Below are 25,578 nucleotides of genomic sequence, written 5' to 3'. Positions count from 1 at the left end.
TTGGCTCGTTGGTACTGTGAGGTCCTTACACCTGTCTGAGCAAAGCATATTCTAGTCACAGGGATCTCCTTTTGACCTGTATTATCTGGACAAATTGCTGGAGGAAATAATCAAACATTTGTTGTTTGTTGTTTTTAGGGATGGTCAATATATCACTGTCATTAATCTTTTCTGATGTACAGAAGTGCTGTAGCCCTATGGAGAATATTTTGTCTGCTCAGCTCACGGCAGAGTGCTTCAGATGCATCTTTAAGACCTATTTAGTTTTTAGATAAGTTCCTATGGAGCTCTTCATGCACTTGCTTTTGTCTATTGATTTAATAAGAAAAATTCTGGCTTTTTAAACAGGGTTTTTTTTCAGTGCCTGGAGCATTATAGATTTTTGTGTGTGTGATAGCAGTCTAACATAGCTATTGAGAAAGCAAAGGCATCCATAAACTTGCTTTTATGTATTCCTTTATCTTTGTTTCAAGTTAATTGACAAGGAGGGCAGAATTGCTCCACAGGGGTTGGTTCTGGGTAAAACAGCCTGTTAGTGAGAGGCCCATCTGAAGGCAGGCTGGCAGCTCCAGGACTGCTCCCCACTGAGTCACACAAACACCTGTGCTGCCCAAATTGCATTCCCTTATTCCCAAGGGAATGTCCTCTGTGCTGCGATTGATTTCTGTCTCTGACACCGCTCTGTGTGGGATTTTCTGGCTTTGAGAGCCATCTACAGAAAGTACATATTGATTGGATCCTCCTGGGATGTGGGGTAGGAAAAAACAACAGCCCTTTCTATCGCATATCAAAGCTTTTCTGAATGAATGGCCTTAGCTAAAAAACTTTATGCAAACTTTGGAGTACTGAACCTGAGGAATTTCTTGTCAGCAGGAATAACAACTTTTTGAGCTAATGGGCTGTTCTGAAAAAGGAGAACAGTAAATTTCTTTCCAAAATAAGTAGAAATTAAGACACTGAACTCATTAAGCAGCTGCCCTGTTAAGTGCTGTAGTGTCTGCTGAAATGTGGCTGCTGCTGAGCAAGATTTGCATTTGTGGGCACCATGGCATCTCCAATTACTGCTCAGCAGTGAAGAAGCCTGCAGGGCAGCAGCTATTAGCAGAGGGCTCTGCTAACTGATCCATGCCAGCACTTGTGCTGGACACCCAGTGCTGTTATTTTAATTGTCTTTTGTGATACGTTTGAAAAAAGGAAAGTGCTCCTAGAGAAAGAAAAAGAAAATAAAAAATAGGGGATGAAATTAATGTGCTTGCAGGCTGTTACAAACCCTGCAAGTCAGAGCACCATGTGTTCTGGGACCAGCCAGAGAGCACACTGTGCACTGTTTTGCACGCTGAACCCACCAGACACAGTCCTTCAAGCAACTGATGAGAACTCATCAGTTTTTCTCTAGTCCAATGCTGTGTTTAAAACAGACTCACTTGGGACAAGTAGTCCTGTACAGCAAGAGAAGTGTTGATAGAAGATGTTGTAACCTGTGATGCAAGCTGTTTTCAATGCTAAGTCTTATCCTCTTTTTATCATTTTTTAGGTCTGCTTTAGCATGGAAACCCTGAGAATTTATATGCATCTCCAATATGTGCACTAGCAAGTGCAAAACTTTGATTTGGATTAAGTTGCAAGTGTGTAATTGTTAGAAGACTGTCACACAATGTCAGATTAGTAATCCCCCTGGCTCTGGAAGTAACTCCAAGCTTCAAAAGACAGAATAAGAAGGTGTAAAGGATGTAGGTGTAAAGGTGTGTGTCAGCCCAATAGCTATGGGGATTTTCCCAACACATCCAGTGTTGTAGCAGATCATGTTGTGATCAGATAGACCCCGAATCTGATAATCTCTGGGACTTTATCATCCTGCTACAATGCTGTTAATATCTCAAGAGGAGAGCAGCAGGATGTGGCTGCATCAGGAGCATCATTATTCTCCTTTGTCATCATCCAAAACACGTCATCTCACCTCCCACTTGGAACTACATCTGGTTTATTACCAGCCAAAACAAAAAGCTACTGATGGACGTGCACAAAAACAGCTTTATGGCAATTATTCAATTACAGCTGATGACTGTTTTGTGTGTGTATCAGCACACTCCAGTGCATCTGTTTTTTTATTGGAGCAGGATATGCAGCCTAGGCAGTGGAAGGGAAAGCCTGGCTCTGCAGGCAGTGCTGGTGGTGCACACAGGTACATGGATGCAGCACAGGACTCCAAGGAAGTGCCTTTTCCCACCCACAGCTGCTGGCAGCCCAGGTGAGTGGGCCGAGGTGCTGCAAGAACATGGCTTATGTAGGGAGCCCTCCTACAGGCCTAGGAAATACATATTGAGCAGCAGGATTAAAGCCTTTCAAAGATGCAATAGGTTCTGCTTTCATAATAGTTTTCATTTCACCCTCCACAAGACTTGGCACAGCCTAGTGTGCTACAAAGGACCCTTTTTTCCCCTTATTCAGAACATCTTGAATTAATTCTTGGCAAAACTATCTAACTCTGTGTGTAGATAGGAACAAACTCCAGCTAAGCTGGGTCCTCCTGCAAGGCCACTCACCTGGCTCTCTCTGCTCCAGGACTTTGTGAGTGCACAGATTTCCCCTGTGCTGCTGTGGCAGATGGGTGGATGTGCTACAGCAAAGGCACTGATGTCAGGAGCCACACACACAGTTGGGAAATGCAGGTGTCTAGAACTGACACAGAGAAATGCTTTTGTAGACCATAAAAGCAACTGAAAATGCCCAGCAAGAGAGTGCAGCTCAGATCAGCATGTGTACAGTCAAGTCTCACAGCATGAACATGCACACTGAGCTCTGCACTGGCATCTCAGTAGGTCCTCTCAAGAGAAGAGCTGTCTGGAAATAGCTGGAGGTTTGGCCAGATGACCTGAACTGCCACATCTTCGAGAAGCATGGAGATCCCCAATCTGCCCAGGAGTCACAGAACACTTTCTGCTGCACCTTAGTCCCTGACCACACCTGCTGCCATCAGGGGTTGAGTGCTAGATGAAAATCAATCAAGATGTACGTGACAACTGAATATTCTCCAAACTGTGTCTCCCCTTCAGGTTTCTCAGCGTGCTGGATCCATACAGCACCCTGCACAGGCTGCAGACCAAAGCACCTGCTTGGTGTGGGAGAGGAATCTTTCCAGGAAATGGGATTAATGTGAAAATGCATTTCAATGCACCCTATCGACCCCCTGAAGGCACCAGCACCATCAGCATGGCTGTGGTCCTCGGGGACATCCTTCTTTACTTACTGTAACCCAATTGATTTTAGTGGGTGCTCGCTGCCTGGTACATTTTAAGGTCTAGATTTTAAGGATCATAAGTAAGAACATAAAGCACTGTCAAGTATTTCTGGGGTTTATGACTGAGCTGGAGAGGGAACTCAATATCCTTTTAGCAATTTGCTCAGCTAACATTTTTTTAAAATCTATTTGTCTAAAGGGCAGAAAGAAAATCAGGAGGGCAGCAACTGTAATAATCACTGAATTTGCTCCTGGATTTTTTCCCCTCTATCTTCCAAAACCAAGTGTTATTGCCAAAGTTAATTCTGATTTCCTCTCAGAAAATGTCCACTCTCTTCCATGGGCAGTGCTGAAATATAATGCCAACGTGAGCAGTTAAAATACCTGAAGGAGACAAAATCAGATTGGTGTAGTAACTCAGTGACGTTTCCCCCCCAGCCTTCCTTACAAAGCACTGCTATTTTACAGCAATAGAAATCCTTTTGGAGTTTTGTAGCTGGCTCAGAGCTGCAAGAAGAAGAAAAGAAGAGAAAGAGGGAGGTAATTTCCAAAGTGAAATTAAATTAACCACAAAATCAAACATTTCCTTAGACACTTGATTTCATGTCAGTTCAGAGCCACCTTTTGGATTTATGCCATCTAAAACCAAAATATCAATACACATTTCAGGACTGATGGTCTTTTAATGCTCTGTGTTGTACTTCAGAAGCTATAAGAAATATGATTGGATTTTTTTTATGCCTAAATTAGTAACTATAATCTATTTTGGAATGTATTCTTCTATTAAAACAAGAAATAATAGCGTTTGTGTGATTATTAATATCTTGTAATACTCCTCAATTGTGCAGATTACTTTTCAAAAACACGAGCAGTTTCTTGCAGACAAGATGACATTTACTGGCTTATTTTTCTTCTGTATGCTGATGGACATGCTAACAGGTAAGGTTACTACCGAATTTATTCTTGTTTATTTTTTCAAGCCACCAGAAATATTTTGTTACAAATACAGTATTTAGTAATTATATAATAATTCTTCTTTAATAATTCTATTTAGTATTGCTGACATTTTAATCCCAACTGTTCAGGCTGTGAGTTCCGACTAACAGCCAGACTAAGTTGGTTCATAGCAGTGACTGATTGCAAATGGGGAACTCCTTGCTCTGCTGTTCAAGAAACAAAAATCTTTTGGCTACACTGAGGATCCTATGTGGGAATTAAAGAACTTGTGAGCTTCTAGTTATACATGGAAAATGTTTGGTTAACAGAAAGTCTTTCTGTGCAGGAGCTGGTACTGATGTGTTTCCTCTTTACTTACAGATGCCCGATCCATCCAGGATGGAGATGGTAATTCCTAATGTGTTTTTATTTCCTTTGTGTCACTGATAATTAGGAAAGTAATTTGTAACTCCCAGACTTGATGCTCAGCAAATGACTTTGGCAGGAATGCTTATAAACCTCGGTGGACTATGGAAAAGCTTTCAATTAGTTCTGGTGGAAAAAGAATAGTGAATTTTTAAAAATCCTTTAAAATTTATTAAAAGGTGGTGACATATTAATGTATAATAATAGAGCTAATATCCAGTCTTAAAATAAAAAGGGATTACAGTCAAGTCACTAATTCTGTGGTACAAAATCCTAATTGGAATGCACCAGATGTATAAATGTATAGGACATCTGAGAATTTTGTCTGTCCTGAACAATAATGCTGTATGTGTGTCTGCTTTTTGGCAAAAGATACCAGCTTTCATGGCAAAAAGCTTAAAATTTACAAATTGCCACAAATCCAATTAGAGAAATGTTGGAATAAATCCCTTAACACAGCTACCCTGTGGTTCATGTCACTTTGTGTGATTAGTCCATTGGATTAGTGTTTGCCTTTGATTAAAAAATCCTCAACACCCTAATGATGTTTACACTGGCTTACTGATGATTCTATCATTTAACCTCTTATTCAGAATTCTGTCTGAAAACAAATTCTATTGCAGAGAAGTATCTGCAATAACCAAGTACTGCTGTTGCTGGTGTACATCTCAGTTAACCAGAGGACAGCCAGCAGCACCTCCAGTGCACAAATATGCAGAAAGTATAACAGATATCAACAGAACAAATACACAATAATATGTGTACTTAGTATGATTACTTATACTTATTCAAACCTTTTTTTCCCTAAGCTCCATCCTATTTCTTTACAAAGAAATCTTTTAAATATATCATCTCTAAAATATTTTTAATATGTTATCTGTGTTTATGTACAGCAAATATTTTTGTGGCAACTTTTGCAAGAGTCAGGAGGGCCTGCATCAATCTAGAATTAGAACCCTGTTCAGGCTGTGTTCTGTTGCTCTCATTACCAGCAATTATTGTTTTCTTTCACACTGGGCCAAGCAGCAGCCTGCAAAGTGAATCTGAGGTCAGCTGGTATAAACAGTGAGTTCTCCTCTGCAGACTGGAGAGGAGCATTTGGCTGGTTCATTTGGTTTGTTATGTGCCATCTGTGCCTGCACGCTGCAAACTTTACTCCGTAAAATTAAAGTCTGACAACAGGATTGTTGAAGGCTCTTAATTCCTACTAAAGACCCTGGCCCCAAGCTGAGTGGAAAGTCTTTCATTCATCTAAATGGGCTTCAAATCAAAATAAAATGCTGTTTAACTTCACTGCACAGAAAGACATTTATGACTGTGCTCTCAGCTGCTGTTTACATTTTATATCTGCTTCTCTGTTTGCCCACATTTGGGCCCGAGGGTGGTCGGTTCCTGCATTTTCAGAGCTGGTTTTGTTTTGCTGCTGAATTGTAAATCTTGTTTCAATGATTGTATCACATTCTGGTACTGCTAGAGCAGGCCCAAATGCAGCAGCTGTCTCCCAAGTGGCAAAGCCTTTCCTCTCCATCCCCATGGCTTGTTTCCTACTGTCCCTGAGGAGAGGCACAGCTCTGCAGTTCCAGGCGGTATTGGGGGAGTACGGCCCCAGTCCCTGGGAGTTCTGTGGGCAGTGTGCTCAGCTGCAGGGGCATGCCACAGAGGGTGGTGCCTTATTCCTTATATTTTTATATCAGGCAAAGCAAATTATGGGAATGAGGGAAAACGGCTTTCAGTTGCAATCGCTCCTTGCTTTGAAATAACCAGCAGCCTTCTAGAAATTAAACCAGCCTGGAGAATTCTTGAATTGGTGTAAATGTGGACGTGTCCCTTCATTCCTGCTCCCCATCTTGTCCCACTCTGTCACTCCTGGTGCATCTGGAGCAGGGAATACTGGCTCCATTTTCTGTAGAGGGGGTCATGGAAGGGGGTCAATGGCTCTCCTTGTCTCTCTCCTGCCAGAGGAGCACACCAGCCCCCAAAGGGAACCCACAATCCCAAACCACGGTGGCTCCAAGCCCAACCTCTCAACAAAAGCACTTCATATTATAGTAATCTGCAATATTTTATTTTGGTTCGTTTTTTTTTTTAGATCTCTACGAGGAGGCTGCAGCCTTGCCCTACTGGCCCTTCTCATCCAATGATTTCTGGTCCTATGTGGAATATTTCCGGACCGTGGGAGCCTACAACAGGATCAATGACATGGCCAGAGCCTTCTTTGCCCAGTTCCCTTTTGGGAGCCACCTTGGCTACCACGTGCGCGACCATGAGCACTGAGTGCCTTGCTCAGCTTTGCCAGAGCTGCTGCCCAGGTGTTTGGGTGAGCACCTGCCCCTCACTGGACACACCTGGGCTGCCTTCACCTGCTTTGTGTCACCAGGGTCATGTGCAGCATTTTATGGCTTCAGTGAGTCTTTTTTACCTTTTCTTGTAAAGGTGTTTGAGTGAACACCTGACTGCCAGCAAACACACCTGCTCTGTGCCTCAGCCACTAAGTGACGCTGTAGCCACATGCAGTATTTCAGGCTTTAAATTAATCCCTTTTTTACAATTTATGCTTCTGTGTGACACAATAAACTTGTTCATTCTGCTGCATGGCTTTGGGAGATTTAGTTTTTTTTACAGGTGATGCTCTCAGCTTCGTCTTGGGAGACTGCTCTCTGTGCAGAGGAGTTATGTGTGTACAGGCGTTATTCAACCAGTGCACCCAGTCTGGGGGCTGGAGAGGCCGCCGGTATCAGTCGCACCCACCTCGTTTGAAAGCTGATGCCTCACTGAGGCCTGAAGGGGCGCAGGGCCTGCTGTCGCCATGGCGACGGGGCGTGGGGAGCAAGATGGCGGCCTCCATTGCTGGTCGCCACGGCGACAGGGGCGGGGTGAACAAGATGGCGGCCTCCATTGCTGGTCGCCATGGCGACAGGGGCGTGGGGAGCAAGATGGCAGCTCCCCATTGCTGGTCGCCATGGCGACAGGGGCGGGGTGAACAAGATGGCGGCCTCCATTGCTGGTCGCCATGGCGACAGGGGCGGGGTGAACAAGATGGCGGCCTCCATTGCTGGTCGCCATGGCGACAGGGGCGTGGGGAGCAAGATGGCAGCTCCCCATTGCTGGTCGCCATGGCGACAGGGGCGGGGTGAACAAGATGGCGGCCTCCATTGCTGGTCGCCATGGCGACAGGGGCGGGGTGAACAAGATGGCGGCCCCCATTGCTGGTCGCCATGGCGACGGCGCGGCCCCTCTCGGGGGCGGCCATTGGGCACGGCTGCGCCGCGGCGGCGGAAGTGACGGCACGGAGGGGCCGCCATGAAGCCGGCGGTGGACGAGATGTTCCCTGAGGGAGCCGGCCCTTACGTGGACCTGGATGAGGTGAGGCGGGCGCTCCGGTGCCGCGGCTGTGGCGCCGCGGTGCGGAGGCGCTCAGCGGCTGCTTTCGCAGGCAGGGGGAAGCACGGGGCTGCTGATGGATCTGGCCGCCAACGAGAAAGCGGTGCACGCCGACTTCTTCAACGGTAAGGACCGCCGTGCTCCCGAGGGTGCCCCAGCAAACCGCGCCTGGCTTCTCTCTCGTGGCTTTGGTGCCTGGTGGTCGCTGACCTTGTCGCTGGCCGCATCTCTGGGGAGCGGTGGTGCAGGTGCGAGCGGTCAAACGCGGGGCTTTCCTCGCCGGGGAGTTCTAGCGTGTTAGTCTGAGCCGCGAGGGAAATACCTTGGTCCGTTCGCATAACAGATGGCTGATGTTAAACAGTGCAAATACATGTAGAAATGTTGGCTTCTCTGGACAATCCGTTCCAGTGCCTCAGCACCCCTCACGGGGAAGAATTTTATTCAAATCCCTGAACCTACTGTCAGTTTGAAGCCCTTGCCCCTTGTGCTGCCACTCCAGGCCCTTGTAAATAGTCTCTCAGTCTTTCTTGTAGGCTCCCTCAGGTACCGAAAGGCTGCAGTTAGGCCACCCTGCCGCTTCTCTTTTCCAGGCTGAACAATGCCAATTCTCTCAGCCTATATGTAAGTATTTACAGCTGCCTTGAGAGAGAGGAGCTACGCATCATTTTATATGTTATTAAATCTTGCAGTGGCGGTGTTAATATCACAAACCGGTGTTAATTCCAAAATGAAGTACATTTCTCATTTTGCTCAAGACTTGGAACACAGGAGTGAAAGGCAGTTCTGCTCTCAGCGGTTGTGGGGACACCCTGTTGGAGCCAGCATATTCAGGAGTAGTTATTTCCATCTATTTCTATCATCACACTGTGGCATTGTGTTCCATTGGTCGTTTAGGGCTCTTCTAAATGAGGATTCATTCTCAGTTCATTGTAGGTTCTTGTAAATTGCCTTCTATAAGAATAAACACTGTGTTCGGTTAGGTGAATAGTTAATGTTCAGTATGCAAAGAAGAAGATGCAAGGCTGAGTAGTTAGGAGTAATTCCAAATGTGACTGGAACCATTTCACTACTGGGAGATGTGTTCTGAGACAGAAACGTTATTGACACCTTTAAAGCAATTAGATGGTTTTGGGGAAGGGGTATTTAACACAAATCCCAATTTGTTAAACTGCAAAATCATCACCCTGATGCTACATTTCTAATAACTGATGGTGTGCAGTAACTCTCATTCTCTGAATTCATTCAGAGAATTCATTCTTTATTTCTGCCCTTAATCCAAGGAACAAATACTGTACTTGCATGTGCATTTATGACACTGAAACTCCTGAGGTTGATTTTTGTCTTGTTTTCCTGACTAGATTTTGAAGATCTCTTTGATGACGATGACATCCAGTGAACTTAGTTGTGCAGCAGAGCTGAGATGTGGATTTTTCTCTAGGATCGCCTGTGCAGTCCATTATTTATTAAATTAATTAAAATGGGAAAATCACAGAGGGGGGAAGAAAGCCTGGATAAGCTGCTTGGGGAATATGAAAACCAGATGGTTAAAGGTAACTAAGGAGGGAAGTGTGCACTGTTATTTCCAGGAAGCTGTGTGTAGATTTTCCTGGAAATTTAATTTGCTGATGTGCTTGTTGAATAAAATACTGAAGAAACACTCATCTCTCTGGTTTGTAAAAGTAGAAATTGTTGTCTTCTGAGCTTCCTTAGAGTGATTATTTTGGTATTAAATAATTCACTGTTGCTTTTGGATATTACATAAAAGATATGCAGTAGGGCACATGCTGCCTAGAAAAGTTTTGTCATCCCACAGTAAAGGATTGTTTCGGGATCAGATGGTTGCTTGTTCTGAATAATCCAACTCACTTGTTGGTCACACTGAGAAGAGTGTGGATTGTCTTTTGTTTCAAGACAGAGAACTACCATCAGTACTTCACTTTTAATTTAAGGAACACAGAAACAAAATGTAACTTCACCTTGATATGTTAAGCAAAGCAATGTTCTGACCCCAGATTAGGGGAATGCTTGGATTTAAAAATATAATTACATTCTTGAAATTGCACTTGGTAGAAGAAGAGACCTAAAATTATTTTCTTTTCCTGCAGAAGCTAATGCACTTACTGGTCCTTAGAGGTACAGTGTATATGAACCAGGCTGTTGAAATACTAGTTCAGATTTTGACATAAGCTTTTCAGAACATACAAATGTTTCAATCTTACCCTTCAGTGACCAAACTGAATCTCAGATTGAAAGGAATAGATGAGTTTTTAGTATATGTTTTTCAGAATCAGAGTGTAATCCTGTCCAATCTCAAATGCAATCTGTAGTCTATAAATTGATCACAGAATAAATACTGTGACTGATCTTTCTTTAAACACACAACTTAAATTTTACTTGCAGTGAAACCCTTTCATAACTCTGTCACATTTTTATTTCTTTAGTTTGCCTTGAAAAAGAAAATCTTAAATCTTGTAGTAACTCTTCCAACCAGTGAATTTAAAAATGTAAGCACAATAAACCCAGTAGGATTTGGGTGTCCTTTGGTCGTGCCGCTGTGGATTTCTGGAGAGCCTGTGTTTCATCAGTAAATCAACACTCTGACATGTTCTCTGCTTGGTGCCTGACATTGTGCTGTGTCCCTGGAGGAACGGCCTTGCTCAGGCAGTGGCCTTTCCCTTTTAGTGCTTGTTCTGCTGAGAGCCTGGGCTTTCCAGTTTTCCTCAGTGAGACCAAGGTAAAACAATTTGGGTGGTGGCAAATGGGCTTGGACTGACTCAGGCCTTGGTTCTGTGCTTTCTCCAAACTATGTTTTGAGAAATGAGTTGCTGCCAGGAAATAGAGGCAGCATTTTGGGTAGGTGCAAAAAATGAAATAAAACTCAAGAAGCAATTCTCCTCCTCTGCTCTTTTATCTACTTTTGCTGATTCCTCAATATGATCGGTTTTGGAGTACATCCTTGTCAATATTTTGTAGATGCTTCTTTGTTTTTCATTTGCTTCCTTAAGTTGTAAGGAACTTGAGCTTTAAGTTTGATCACAGCAGCAGGAGTATATTCTGTGATACAAACCCACCTTGATCAGCTGCTCTTCAGTATGGATGGTGTTCTGTCCTATAAAGATGTGTGAAACCTCAGTGAACACTGGTTCGAAGGTGCTATTGGTGAGTGGTTCACCTGATCAAAGCATGGAATTCTCTGTGGAACTGGGTAGAGGGCAGATGATGCTCCTGGATCCAGCAGTTTTCATCCTGGTAGGATGTAACTATCCACTCAAGGTAGGTAGAGCTAACACCTTTTTGTAAAGATTTCCAGAAACTCGGGGTTTCACGTAGAAAAGCAGCATCAGTAGTACTGCTGGCACCTGGGAGGTGTATGTGTGTCTGTGGGGAGGGAAGTTCATCTGTGCAGTGTTTAAATAAAAGTGTTTGAGTTAATCCAAGTCCTTAAGCTGTGGAAAACTCTGGAATCTCATTAACTGCTTGGGTGTGCAGGTAATGCTGCTCTGGCTGTAGCTACTGGGACTACTGGGGGTTCTTGGGTATTCCCAGTCCTTCAGTCTGATACCTGTGTGGGTCTCCTGGGCTGGGATGAAATGAAAGGAACAGAGTTGGGATATTACCAAACGTGCATCTTGGAGCTGTCTGCAGTACGAATTTCCCTCCTGCACAGTGAGCATTGGTGTGCATGACACCATCTCTCCAAGGAGGGTTGTCAGTGTGTTAAACTTCCATCAGGAGCTGTGGTTTGTTTGGGTCCCTGCTGGAACGGTGATAGATGAAGAACAAAATGCCCTTCAGCTTCACATTGCTTCTGTGTTCCCATTTGTCAAGGCTTTCAGTCTAATTAGTCTGGGGGCAATCAGCCTTTTGTCAGGAAATAATCACACGATGTCAAAATCTCTAATAAAAATTGATGTAAACAGCATTTGACTGCCTTGGCCAATTCATTTCTTGAGTTTTGATTCTTGTCCCTTTTGTGGAGATTGACACCTCTCATCAGAAGTGTTTCTTAGGGAACAAGGCTGTGTGAGCAGCAATATGCACATATTTGGACTGGTGTGTATTTGTTTATAAGTTGCTGGGTACTGCTGAGTGCTTCAACATCCAAGTAAAGGCTCTAGTCTGAATAGTTTTGTGAATTGTCCCAGTGATTGCAGTGGGACAGCTGGCAATCCATAAAGCTGAGACTTGGCAGGATGAGGTCCTAAGTGCTGAAATGCCTTAGAAGGGTGTAGCCAGTGGTGCAGCACAGATGAAAAGCAATTCCTTCAAAACACTTAAATGTCAGCCAGTTCCCTTCCATACTCTCAACAGGCCATGGCTCTGTTTGCAGGGAACTGCAAACTGTCCCAGTACATTCTCTGGAAATATAAATGTGCAATCTGTTTTGAGCTGAAAAGAATCCACTCATTGTGAGGGAGAGAAAGTTGCCATGCTGAAGGAAGCTGGCTGTCATCTGTGCATAATATTTCTGCAGTGCTGCTTCTGAGCTGGTTTCCAGGTTATCCAGTATCCAGGGTTCCACTGCTCTTCCTATGAGCAGGAACGGGCAAGCTCAGACCTAGGGTGGCAATAGTGGATTTCCTTGGTGGCTTTTTGCTGAGTTAACTTCCAGGGAATGAAAAGTTTTCCTTTTAATATTTTATTTCAGTAATTGAAGTGGAAGGTATTTTTCTTGATAAAGAAGGAATTCATTTAGATGAATAAATGGACTTCTTCCTGCTTCCCTGGGGTGTTGAGAAGCTGGCAGGCATCTTCCTGCTCTCAATGTGCAGTTGTTGAGCACATGAGAACATGCTGGGCACATGACAGTGCTGCCCTGTTCCCTGCGAGTCCCTGTTGGTGATGGGGCTGGAATGCCAGTGTCACATAGGGATATTTTGGAAAAGCACAATGCAAGTCAGTCCTTGGCACCAGGGGTGGCTTTGAGCACGAATATTTGCTTCTGTGTTTTTGCTTTCAAGTTTATTTATTTTTTGAGTTTGCTTTTTATATTTGTTCCAGTTGGTCTTTGACAAGCAGCAGGGTAAGAATCCTGGCCCATGTTACAAACCTGTTATTCAAGCTTCTATAAGGAGTTCAGAGCAGAGGGAGTCAGGAGCACTGTCTTTTTAAGTGTCTTTTAAAATTCACAACTATTTTGTGAATGCTGCTGAATGCTGCTTGCTTGTTTACGAAAACAAGTTTTAGGTAATCTTGTACAAACTCATTTAAACTTATAGCCTCCTGGAAAAAAGCACTCTATTTGGAATATTGTGAATAAACAGATGCACAGCTGAGGATGTTGTGTATGAGGTGGGTGACGGGGCAAGGGGATATGGATTGCCAAAGGAATGTGACAGAGCATCCCTGGTGCTGACAGGAGCTGCTCCCCCCAGCTGGGGATGCTTTGGGGAGGACACTTCAGAGGGGACTCCTGCCACGGGACAGTGGCTCTGTCCTGTCAGAGCTTCCTGCTCAGGGCGTGCTCAGCTCCCAGTGCAGCTCGCTGAGCAGTGCCCTGCTGTGACTGGCTCTCCTGCTGCTCTGGAGCTGCCTCTGCAGGGCTGGGGTACAGGTGCTGTGGTGTGGGAATCACCTTCCCTGTGCTGTGCCTCATGCGGCATGGCAGATCCACCTTGGCCTTACAACGCTTGCCAGAACATGGAACAGAACTAGAATGGCTTCTCTGGAAATCCCTGCCAAGGAGCAGAGAAGCTGTGCTGTTGCTGACTCTTTAGGCAGAGCTCCACTTTCACAGATGCCCAGGTTTTCTGAGGGAGCTGGGTGTGCTGGTTCATATCCCCTGTCCTTCCCTGCCTGACTCCAGAAGGGAATTAGAGATTGTCTTCAAGTGTGATCTCTCTGCCTCCATCCCTGATGTCTCTCCATAAATCTGACCTGCTTTGATGAGAGGGATTCCACAGATTGCCTTGAGGGTGGGAATCTCTACAGGAAGAAATAGATATTGACATTTAATGCTTCCATTTCATTGGGAATAAACCTTTCCTTTCCCCTGGATTGGCTGGAGGGTAATGAATTCCACCTCCATGTAAGGAAGTTTCCCAGTGTTCTCAAAGAGCAGTGGGCTGGGCTGATCATCCCAGGATGAGCTAAGGGTGGGTTTCCTGTCTTTTGGAAAGACTTTAAATCTGATGGCATTTCTTGTATGGAAGAACAGTGGCTGATTAGCCAAATGTCAGACTTGATCCTAATCCCTCTGCCTGCTTCCATGATGAAAACCCTCTAGTGAGTTTTTACTTCAGGAATGCAAGTCTTGCAAGCAATTTATCTTTTTCTTGTAGCTCTTCATGGTTTAGTGCAGCTGCTATTTGTATTCCAATTAATTACTGGCACAAGTGGTTACAAGGGGTTGAAGTACAATTAGGACCAGCCTATAATTGTGTTTGAAAGGGCTATGGATGCTTTTACAGATGGTTTCCCTGCTGGATGAGACTGGTCAGTCTCTCCAGCTGTCTTCAGCTTTTCATGTTACTTCTCCCTAATTGTTAGTGCAGTGACTTCAATCTTTCATTGGGGAGTGTTCTTGCTTTCTGCTCTTAGAGTACATTAGCTTCTATATGGAAAAGCATCCATTTAAACCTGCCAGAGAGGCAGTAAACAGTGAGACGTAACTTTGTACAAGGCATCTGCTGTCAGGATTGATTAAAAACCACAAACTAAAACACTTAAATTTGTTGGAGAGCAGGTGATTTTGTGCCCCCTCAGCATGCCAGTGTTGTTCTTGCTCTTTTCTTACCAGATAATCGTGTGTCCAATGCAGTGTGATCCTCAGGAGCAGTTGAGGCTTTGGAGATGTGCCTGTGTTGGCCAGGTTGCCCCCTCCCATGGGTTTATGAAGCATGGAGGAATAGTAAAACCACAACTCCATAATGGAAAAAGGCTGGATTCCTTAGGAATTCCCCTGAGCTCATCCCCCAGGACCTCATTATCCCCCCAAGCCCTGTTTGCAGTTCTTCCTTGAAAGCAGCCCAAGGCCAGCATGGTGCCCTGCAGCTCCCTGTCCATGGTCAGCCTGGCCATGTGGCCCTGATGTGGCAGAGCTGGTGAGGTGGAGGTCTGATATCCATCCCACATGCAGGGATTTGGAGGTGCTGGGCCATAAGGACTCCCCAGGGTGATTGGTGGCCATGCTCAGCTGCTGCTCCCAAAGCTTGTCAGCACGTTTGGCTGGCTGAGACCCCCATGCAGACCCCTGCAGGGGCTGGGCAGCCTCAGGAGGCAGGAACAGAGGGGAAAGGGCAGCTGTGGGGCTGCAATGGGGCAGAGGTGGGCGTGCTTCTCTGCCTGCCCTGTGTCTGTGCTTGCTTCCTTGATGGACTGAGTCTCTGTTGGGAGCAGTTGCCTTCTAAGAGAGATGGGAGGTGGCTTAAACTGGAATCTGGTGCCTGCTGGGAAAGTGCTTGTCTGAGCTGAGCAAGAATCTTACAGAGATTTGAAGTGAAAGGCTTCTTAAAACAGTCCCAGTCTCTACAGGGAGGGCTTTGACCCCTGTTTCCATGGTGGGTGCTTGCCTTGGGCTGCTGTTTGCTGGGTTTTGAGGTGCCTGGCTGGGACGTGTAGGGGCAATACAGGCACTCTCCTGGAAGTGTTGTGGTGAAGCTGCAGTTCAGTATTTGTTTCTGTGAGAAGGGGGAAGAGTCAGTACATGGAACAGCAGTGCCTTAATGACTTTCTTTAACATTTTTCCCAAGGTCTGAGCCTGAGTGTTGGTGTACTGGATAAAGCTGTAAGCATGTTTGCTCCCGCTGCATGGCAGCAAAGAAAGCAATCGTTTGTTTTAACTCCCTCTTGGGAACTGGTCTTTAAACTTGTATAGCCTCCTAATGTTTATCCCAAATGCCTCTTAGTACTCTAGCTGTTTCAATTTTCCCTGCCTTCTGAAGATCCATCTGAAAACATTTGAGAAAAACACTGCAAAAGCTCTAACTTGCTCCTTTCAATTTAAGCCTCTTACGCCATTTGATCCAGCAAATACTGCATTTTTAAATCTCCTTTTTTTATGGATGTCTGGGTTTTTTTACCTTTGCCCTGGTCCCTTCCTATTAATTCCCATGATAAGAGTAGGCCTTTTCCCAGCTCACTGAATTTAGCATGGCCAGATTGAGCATCAGTTTCACCCTTGCTAAATCCAGTGTGCTTGAAGCCTTCAGGCCCTCGCTCTGGATAGCCATTTAGGCTGGATTCAGGGTATTTGGTTGGGGAAATAGTGTGAAAACCAGAGCTCATCTTACCCAAAAAGAATGCAATACAGTGTAAGGTGGTGAGATGCTGAAGCCTTGATAAAATGTAGAGTGTGGAGTGTTTCTTGAGAAAGCAAAAGGGGGATACCCCTGTATTTGCCAGCCTATGGTGCCTCCACTTTGCCGGGACAAAAAGAAATATAAATTTCCTGGGCTGCCTGGTGAGGCTAGGACTTTCTTCAAGGTCTTCCCAACAATACACACAAAAAATGTGGAAACATTCTCATCGAGAGAGCTTTTTATTGTTTTTTATTTGCAGTGTGGTAATTCACTGGAGTGTGGAAAACGATGTTGCAAGTAATTTCAGTTGAAGCTCTTAATGCTGTTTTGTGCTTGTAATACTGCATTAGCTCTGATCTGTGTTAGCTTGCTCTGAAGCTTAGTAGCAGGAGTCTTCCTTGAAAGTATCTGAGAAACCATCAAATCCTCTTTTAGCTAAAAGTCAAGCAAGCTCCTTGGAGAGCAGTTTGATGGGATTGAAACTAATTCCAGCCTTAACATTCTTTGCATTCAGGTAACCTTGCCCAAAGCTGGGGCAGAGATGGGAGTGTTCATCCCAGGAGCCCACTCCACATGGGAGGCTTCAGCACCACCTGAAGCTCTGCCTGGTGGGCAAACCATGGCTTATGGCACACTTAGGGCCTGGAAAAATAGAAACACAGCTGACAGATCTCAACTTCTGGCTACACCTGGGAGCTGTTTGGAGGGGAGATGGGACAGGATCTTTGTGGTCATCTCAGGACCCCTGAAACCACACAGTCAGTGGGTGGCTTTTGTTGTGTGGCGTCACCGGTGCTCACAAGGCTTCTCAGATAAATCACAACAGAAGATCCCTGCCCTAAACTAGCCTGCTGTCTGCATTAGAGATAACAGTAGGGGATAAACATAAAAAGAAAATCAGAGGATTAAAATCAGTGGATGTTAATAACCTGAATATATTCAAAGATCTGGGGTGAAAAAAGGGAGACAACAAACCAGGAGTGGAAGTCAAAGGCCCTAATAAGTGGGAGTTACATAAAATTGAGCCATGTGTTCCAGCTGAAAACAAGAGCACTCTGCTTCTGTGAGTAGGATTTTCCCTCTTCTACTCAAATTTTAAAATGCTGACTAAAATTTCTACAATTGGTTTAGATGGATTTAGGTGGCTAAAAAAGGGAAATTTAGAATGTCATATTTCAATGCAACCAATTTTTGTCTTCTCACTTTTAAATTTAAAGGAAGCTTAAGCCATGTTGAGTTTTTCATGAGATGGCAGGAGTGGTATTTGACTTTGGGCTGAGGCTTCCACAGGAAAGCAAGAGCAGAAGTAGGAGTGAACTCTTGGTTCCATGGAAGTACTGGTATGACCTCAGTGATTTCACAGGACAAAGGGTACCCCCTTGGCAGTCGTTGCCCTTGCAAAAGGCAATTTTCTGGTAAATACATTATAGCTATAGCGCCAGTGCCCCAGGACACGTCTAGGGTGAAGCCACCTCCTCCTTTTCCATGCAGCACCCCCTACTTTAGTAGTTATCTGGGTCAGGGTACAGGAGGAAGCCCATGAAGGTGGAATCATTGAGGTTGTCAGCATAGACCCCATTTTTGTCCCCGTTTCCGTACACCTGAAGCCAGACCTCGTCCCCGGAGCTGAGGTGCAGCAGGACAGAGCCGCTGGCTTGGTCCACGTTGTTGTTCTGGAACTGGTCGTAGGTGAAGATCACGGCCTTGTCCTTCCTGTAGAGGCTGACCTTGACGTCCGACAGGTAGACCGTGAGGTGGTAGGCAAAGAAGTAGGTGCCGGGCACGTTGCAGAGGAACTTGCCCGTGCTGGGGTCGTAGTGGCCCTGCTCGTTGTAGAAGATCTTGCTGAAGCGGATGGGGACGTTGGGGGCAGGGCTTCGCTCCGTCAGCCCCACGCTGAAGGCAGAGCGGTGCACAAAAGCATCTTTGCCCTTCTGCCCTGGGATTCCAGGACTTCCAGGAGACCCGGGGGGCCCGGGAAAGCCTCGGCTTCCTACTGGGCCCGGTTCACCTTTGGGACCTGCCGGACCTGCAGGACAGAGTGGGGTCTGGCAGTTGTGCTTGCACTGTGTTGGAAGCTGCTGCCGAAATGCAGAGGGGGCCGTGGCATGAGCCCTGCTCGGCAGCACGGAGCCAAGGAAGGGCTCAGGGACCTCAAGAGTCCCCAGGGGCTGAGGCAGCGAGTGGAAACCCTGCTCACCCCCCATCCTGGCTGTGTGCAGAGCTGCTGGGAGCAGCATGTCGGAAAAAAACATCATTAACTGGGGAAAAAAACCCTGCACCAAACTCTTTGAGTTGGGTTTTGGAATTTCCACCCCAGGAGACAATCAAAAACCATCTGGATAAAGATCAAGCATGGACCCACTGGACATGAAACCTCAAGCAATGACATACCACCTGCTCCTCACCAACCTTCATCTCCTTTATCTCCCTTGAGTCCATCTCTTCCATCTTTCCCATCCCGGCCAGGGACACCATTGTGGCCAGGGTAGCCGGGTGCTCCTCCCATCCAATTGGCACATGGCATTTTGGGGTCAGGCTGGGTGTCCTGGGCAGCCACCCCTCTGGAGTGGGGGGCCAGCAGCAGCAACGAGCACAGCAGGAACCCTGCCAAGCCCCTCATTGCTGGTTCCTGATGTGGACAATTGCTTTGTTAACTGTAAAGGTTAATAGAGAAAAAAAAAGTGAACACTCTTTCCCCCCACCCCCCAAATAAGGCACAAAAGACTAAATTTGAGTCTGCACATCTGAAGGAAAGCAGTTTGTGCTGCTGGTGTGAGCTCCATGAGCCAAGCTGGACCCCTGGGGCATGGCCAGAGCAGAGAGGAGCAAGCACCAGCTACTCCCCCAGCCCTCTCGGGCTCTGTGCACAGGCACAGATGTTTCAGGACCAGCACGGCAGATGCCAGGGTATCTGTGGCTGATCTTCTTGCAAAGCTCTGCTCAACTAGCCACAGAAAGCCCTGACTCCTGCCTGGGTGAGTGAGCAGCTGATGGGAGGCAGGGGTGTGGCAGAGGTTGTCTCAAACCCTCTATGGCCTTGAAGGCAGGCAAGGTGGGTTCTCACTGCACGTACAGCCTGCTCACCTGGGTCTACCTAACACAAACAGACACCACAGCCAGGCTTCCCAGCTCCCTGAGCCACAACATGAAATTATGATACTGGAGTTTTTTCCATCTGAATTGGTTTTTTATTATGGGAAGACAAATTGTGCAGTGTTTAGGCACTGATGGATTGCATTTCTCTTTAATCTGGCTGCTTTGTTGGTCAGAACACTTAGTGCAGCTGCCCAAAACCAGGTTGGTGGTGACACCCTGCTGCCAGCCTGGCTTTGTCCTTTGCTCCCAGCCCCTGGTGGGCTTTGAGTCAGGCTTTTAGAACACAAGATATTTTAAAATTACCATTGTTGTGTGATACTGCTCCTTGGGCAGGGTTTATACTCTGGAACAGTAGAGGCATCCTGTTAGGAGCATTGTAAGTGGCATAATAAGCAATAAAAAGTGAGCAGCAGCATGGCAATTAGAGTCCCTTAGCTCTGTAATTTTCAAGAAAAATAATATTTTGGAGCAATTTCTTTGCAGGCTAGATGATCTAGGCAATGTCATATTTTAAATAATGTCTTATTAGCTCTGGTGTAATTGCTTCAAAGGAAGCTAAAGAAATGTGCTGGTTTTAGCTGGGGCAGAGTTTTCTTTGTCGTGGGTGGCATATGTTGTGGTTTGGATTTGTGCTGAACACAGGGCTGATAACACAGGGGAGTTTTGGTTATTGCTGAGCAGTGCTGGCACAGTGTCCAGGCTTTTTCTGCTCCTCACCCCACCAGTGAGGAGCCTGGGGATGCACAAGGGGAGGGGACACAGCCAGGAGGGGACACAGCCAGGACAATTGACCCCAGCTGACCCAGAGGGTATTCCAAACCATGGCATCATGCTCAGCTCTAAACCAGGGGTAAGGCTGGCCCCGGGGGCTGGCCAGGTATCGGTCAGTTGGTGCTGAGCAACTGTCTTCATTTGCATCACTTGTCTTTCTCTCTTTTTTATTTTCCTTTCCATTACAATTTCTTATTGTTATCATTACTATTTTATTTCAATTATGACATTGTTCTTATCTCTATCCATGAGTGTTCTCACTTTTAGCAGTGCAATTCTCTCTCTCCCATTCTGCTGTAGCAGGGGTGAGCGAGTGGCTCTGTGGGGCTCAGTTGCAAGCTGGGGTTAAACCACAACAGTAACAAAGAGGTTGCCATGATTTCAGTTTTTGTTGCAAAAAAAAAAAAATTGATATTGAGGATATTGAAGGGGCTTTGAAAAAAAAAAAATGAAAAGCTCTTTTTGATAGCTTTGGTGGGCAGTGGCTAGCACCTAAAATCAGGAAACTCCCAAATCCGTGTCCACCCAGCCAGGCTCCAGCAATCCAGCAGCCACCCAGCACTCTGAGATGGGGCCAGTGCCCTGGCTTGGGGGCAGTTTTGGGGCTGAGGGTGCTGTGAGGTCCAGTGGGCACAGCCTGAGCCTTAGGCAGTGTTCCTGTGTCCCTGCACTTTGGGAAGAGAAAGGTCCCTTTGCAGCAAGGGATGTAGTGATTGTCCATGAGCCAGCATGGAGCAGTGAAACTGATGTCTATAACACCTGAAAGTGGCTTGGTTTGCTAAGCAAGGTGTGCACAGCGATCACACCTTGCCATGCCCCAGTGGGACCCTTGTCCCCCCTGCCTGGGTCTCCTCCAGCTCAGGCACATGCATACCCTTCCAAAACCAGCACAGGCTGTGCTGTGTCAAAACATGGTGGTTATCCATAAAAATCTGGCTCAAAATTGTGTTTCTTGAGCTGTGTTTTGGTGATTTTGTTGGGGTTAGTTCTGCTTTCTGGTGCCCTGCATAGAACTCAAATATCATCTCAATTTTAGTGGTGTTCCCCACAGCAAGGTCTTCTACTGGTGCAAAATAACGCCCTCCTGTAAGGTCACGAGCAGTGCAGGTGTGAGGAAACAAAGCAGGACTGCAGGGAAGCTTTTCTGGGGGCTGCCTGGCCAGTTTGCTCCAGAGGGCTCAGAGCCATGCCCTCCCCAGCATCAGTGCACGCACATCACACACTCAGTGCTCTCCTTTCTCAGGAGAAAAGTGCTGTCATGTGCAAGGAAAGAACATCTTCTATCCCCACTGTTTAACTCAATCCCAGGTGATTTCTATGCTTGAGAAGCCAAGCAGTTCTCTGGCATAAGTATGTCTTACAAAGGGGAAGTTTTAAGCTGTGTCTACCAGATCTAAGCTTAAACTCTGGGTTAGAAGTGACATCCCTTTACTCGGTCTTTCCCATTTCCTTTTGGTTTTCCATCCGATGCTAAGCATCAGTTTAACATGAAATAATGTGCTATATTTTAATGTCAGTCGTACCTTTTGGACAAGAAATAGATGAACAAGAAATAGATGAGCTCTGTACTGCTGGTGGTTTTCAGTGATTGCCTTGGCAGCTGCTGTATTAAAAGCACATATGCATTATATGAAGCTTATTCATTTATCAGCAGAAGCCATGGTAGCATCTGAGAACAATGCCATTCCTAAGGGCTGCATAATGATTCAGAATTTAATTTTCAGATTGCACTATATAAAAATTCTATAAGCCCCAAAACTTTCTGCACAGAACAGACTGAAAAATCCATCTGTTTTCCCACTGGAGAATTTCCTTCAAAGGGTATTAACCAGGGCTGTGGCTTTTGTCAAAGGTTTTTCTTTTTGTAATTCTCATAGTGTAGTTTTTGCTGATGTTCCAGAGGGCTCACACCTTAAATGTGGGTGGTGCAGGTTTCTGCTGAGGAACTGATGCCACTCAGGGAGATTTGGGCAAACCCAATCTTCCCTGGAGTCTCTGAGGAAAGAGGTGAATCGAAAGGTGCCAGTGCAGTATTTACTGTTACAGCCATGCGGTTTCTCACTGTTGCTCCTGACTACTTTTTGATTTAGGACTTCTGTTCTCTAAATAGTTTTTCCAAAAAGGGGAGTATGAATCTAATGGAGATCAGCTATTCTTGATTTAAAATACTCTCTGGCTATTACAAGAATAACTCTGAGAAAGACAACTTCTTGCAAACAGACAAGTCTGTCCAATTCAGCCCAAAAGAAGAGAAACTCCTGAACTTAGTAAGGAGGGGGGAAAAAAAATCATGCTTACCAGCTGCTTTGAGTCCTGGTTGGCTTGCTGCAGTCTGTTTAGAGAATGAAGTCTGGCTATTGCATCGCTATCCTAAGGGCACGGGGAGCTGTCAGCTCAGACACTGCAGTTTCCATTTGCTATTGCGCATGCTGACCTAAAAGTTGGGTTTTCCCATTAATTTTTCCTGGACATAACTTAGGTTTTGGAACAGATATATAATCCACTGGGATAGCTTGTGAAGATGGCCTTACAGGGAAAAGATGGGTTTGGGAATTGGACAGGAACTGGAAGAGCAGTGGTTTGCTGGAGAGCCTGTGTGAGAGCTGCTCAGCCAGCTGTGCTTGTCCAGCACAGGCTGCTGCTCTCTGCAAATTGGGAAATGCTTTAGTGGCTGGTGGAGAAAGTGTGTCCAGCTCACAGCAATGCACACACGTGGGGCTTTCACTGTTAGTAAATGAATTATTGTGCAATAAGTTTGGGCTTCTCCTTTTGACCGCGAGAACCATTCCTGGAGGCTGGAGGCTGCTGCCACACCAAAGAAGGGCAAAGCTGCCTGAGGAGGAAGGCAGCACTGGGGGAAAACTCCTTTTTAAGGCACCTAAGCATGTGCCAGCACTATTGTAAATGACTGCAGTAATTCCAGCCCTAGGATGGTTTCCCACCTATCAAGCTTTTTGGCTTTAGGTCAAAATCAAGTCTCTTTCTCCCTGTATCTTTCTCCTTCCCAAAGCAGAGGTTGAACCTTAGCTAGCAGAGGTGTTCCTCTGCAGCTGCTCTGGGGCAGTTCAAAGTTAGTTAGCTTGGCAAACCTGAGTTCCCAAAATCATACCAGGAAAAAATTGTGTGTCGTTGCAACTGGGCATGGGGAACTGGTGTGCTTGTGAGAGGGGAAACTCATCTGAGTGAATGCCAGTATTGGCATGGCAGCATTCTGAATTGCTGAGTTGTTTTCAAGACCTGGCTATCAGGAGGGACTAAAAAGATGTAAAAATGAGCATATAAATAAATTTTTACATGTAGAGCTGGGAGTCAGCAAGAGTGAATTTTTAAGCCTGAGGAGAAGGTGCAGAAGGGAGGAGCCACAGGACAACTGCATACTGCCTGCCTTGTTCTGGACAAGCCCTTAGTCCAGCATTTGAAGAATATTTGTAGTTTTTGTTGGATGGTGGGTTTTTCATGCAATGTTGAGACTTAAAACAACCTCTCATGCAACCCCAGTAAATATCACGGTAGTCTAGTTGGATCTGTTTTGTTATAAATGTGATTTTCTAGGGCCACGTGGATTTGTGTGCGTGCAATGCCAATGTTTCTGTCAAAGTCTCCTGAGCAATGAATGGAGGAGCAGAACCTTGGAACTGAAATTGGACCTGCTTTTGCTGTGGAATGAGAGATTTTCAGCTGCCTCTGCCCCAGGTGTGAAAAAGACAAGGCTAGTTCCCCTGTCAACTTTTGGCTTGAACCCCAAAATGTATGACTGGGATATTTGTTAGACTGCCAGGAGGTGAGGATTGGACCTGAGGTGTTTAACAGGTAGTGCTGCGATTACCTCATGGTCTTTCAATTCAGTTGACAGGGAAATACCACAGTGATAAATTTTTCAGTGGTCCATCAGACATCTTCCCAAACATTATCCCTCCCTTCCAGAAGAGAGGTGGAAGAAGTTTATCTCTGGGGTTACAACCAGCTGATACAACCCCTAGCACACTTGCTTGCAATTGTGTTGTGTTGCTCACTTGGTTTGCAGGTTGGTGCTGGCTCCTGTTCCTGCTGCAGAGGGAGATCTTGTACAATCCAGAAAGCTGCTTCTGGCTTTGTGATAGGAGAACAAATCAAATGCCTTTGGCTCTGCTCGGTGACAAGCAAAACCTGCCACCAAATGTGGGCTGTCCTGGCAGTGCCCACAGCTGCGGTGCTCAGGGACAGCAGTCTGGATGGACTGGGGGGTGTTTTGGCACAGAGAAAGCTGCTGCCCACAAGACCTGCAATGCCTTTTCTGCTTTGCTCTGTGGTCACCAGCCCTCCTGTGTGGAACATGCTGCCAGTACCTAACTTGTGCTGAGCCTGGATGTTCCCTCTCTGGGACCTGATGAAAGCCAGCCAATATGAATAACCCAAAACTGACTTGATGGATTGTGGCTCACAGCTTTCAGTAAGAATTAAGCATATGCACAAGGTTATACTTAGACATCTATAAAAAGGAATAAAATAGAGCAGAGGCTCATTATCAGCTGTGCTCTGTCAGATCCCTGTAGCTGCCTTGGTCGCAGGGAGGTTGGGGTGGCTGCCTCAGCAGGAGGTTGCTGACAGTCCAGGCTCTGTTGGCAGGGTCTGTGCCATGGGGCTGGGGCAGGAGCCCTCCGCTGCTCACCACTGTCCTCTCCCAGCAGGATCAAACCAGCACCAGCTTGGAGCCCAGTTCCATGGGAACCCTCGTCCCGCTGGCTGTCCCTCCCTGAGACCGCTCTTCCTGTCCAGAGCCGGGGCTCCTCCGCTGGGATCTGCCCAAGCCCTGCGCTCCCATTCACTGTCCCCTCGGGATGCCAGGTCATTCCCATGTCTTCCCTCTGGCCCTGGATACCGCATGTCCCAGAAACAACACGCATTCCCCACTTTGCTAAAAATGGCCCAAACTGTTGATGCTGTCTGGCAGGCGGCCTGGCAGGCTGCTCCCTGCTATTTTGGTGCTGTCTGGAGAGAGCACGGCCTCTGTGCCAGGGTCCACAGTCTCCATGCCAGGGGCGCTGCTGGCTGCGGCCCAGGGCACCGCAGGCAGCTTGGACCAAGCGCACTCCTGTGGCCAGCCAGACCCCGTGCCCTTCCTGCCACCGCCCCATGGGCACCTGCACTGGGGGAAAGACAGCCGCGAGTGCTGAGCGGCCAGCTCTGAAGAAAAAGCAGTAAAACGGCTGTGCTGCCCTCTCCCCGAACCGCAATTCCCCGCCATCCCAGGCATCCTCCTGTGCCCAAACCCGTCCCTGTACAGCCTTGTACTTCCCTCTAGTGGCTAATTGTTGATGGGAGCTCTCCCGGAGCCCGGCCCGAGGGTGTCAGCCTGGTCCTGCGTGCTCTCGGGGACCCTTCCCAGGAAGCTGGCTCCTGGTGGCTGCACCGTGTGCCATTCGTGTCCCCAGCAGGGAGGCACAAGGGCCATCGGCATGACGTGTGGCACAGCCTCTCCTGTTGCACACTCAGGGCTTTGTTCCCATG

At 46.4% G+C, this 25,578-nt stretch overlaps 3 protein-coding genes across 5 annotated transcripts; 2 read left to right on the top strand and 1 right to left on the bottom strand.

Moving 5' to 3' along the window:
* Window positions 1–3,996: 3,996 nt before the first annotated feature.
* OTOS (otospiralin) lies at window positions 3,997–7,192 on the top strand. Its single transcript, XM_068201341.1, has 3 exons — window positions 3,997–4,177; window positions 4,556–4,582; window positions 6,690–7,192. Exons 1-3 carry the CDS (start codon window positions 4,126–4,128, stop codon window positions 6,872–6,874), a joined length of 264 nt encoding a protein of 87 aa, XP_068057442.1. The 5' UTR covers window positions 3,997–4,125; the 3' UTR covers window positions 6,875–7,192.
* Window positions 7,193–7,824: 632 nt separating this feature from the next.
* On the top strand, window positions 7,825–9,639 carry COPS9 (COP9 signalosome subunit 9). Its single transcript, XM_068201340.1, has 3 exons — window positions 7,825–7,963; window positions 8,034–8,106; window positions 9,340–9,639. The coding sequence occupies exons 1-3, from the start codon at window positions 7,901–7,903 to the stop codon at window positions 9,375–9,377; spliced, it is 174 nt and encodes a 57-aa protein (XP_068057441.1). The 5' UTR covers window positions 7,825–7,900; the 3' UTR covers window positions 9,378–9,639.
* Window positions 9,640–16,441: 6,802 nt separating this feature from the next.
* On the bottom strand, window positions 16,442–24,395 carry ADIPOQ (adiponectin, C1Q and collagen domain containing). 3 transcript variants are annotated; one of them, XM_068201337.1, is made up of 4 exons: window positions 22,390–24,395; window positions 19,624–19,663; window positions 18,634–18,853; window positions 16,442–18,250 (listed from the first exon to the last, which is right to left on the bottom strand). In XM_068201337.1, exons 2-4 carry the CDS (start codon window positions 19,624–19,626, stop codon window positions 17,724–17,726), a joined length of 750 nt encoding a protein of 249 aa, XP_068057438.1. In that variant the 5' UTR covers window positions 19,627–19,663; window positions 22,390–24,395; the 3' UTR covers window positions 16,442–17,723. The 3 variants fall into 3 exon arrangements, with proteins under 3 accessions (XP_068057438.1, XP_068057440.1, XP_068057439.1); XM_068201339.1 differs by lacking the exon at window positions 19,624–19,663 and having other exon boundaries at window positions 18,634–18,878; XM_068201338.1 differs by lacking the exon at window positions 19,624–19,663 and having other exon boundaries at window positions 22,390–24,387.
* Between the last annotated feature and the right edge of the window lie 1,183 nt (window positions 24,396–25,578).

Source organism: Anomalospiza imberbis, chromosome 10 (genome assembly GCF_031753505.1).
Source record: "Anomalospiza imberbis isolate Cuckoo-Finch-1a 21T00152 chromosome 10, ASM3175350v1, whole genome shotgun sequence".
NCBI classification, from domain to species: Eukaryota; Metazoa; Chordata; class Aves; order Passeriformes; family Viduidae; genus Anomalospiza; species Anomalospiza imberbis.
Note: the sequence above shows the minus strand (reverse complement) of the source record. Positions and strands in the feature narration are given on the sequence as shown.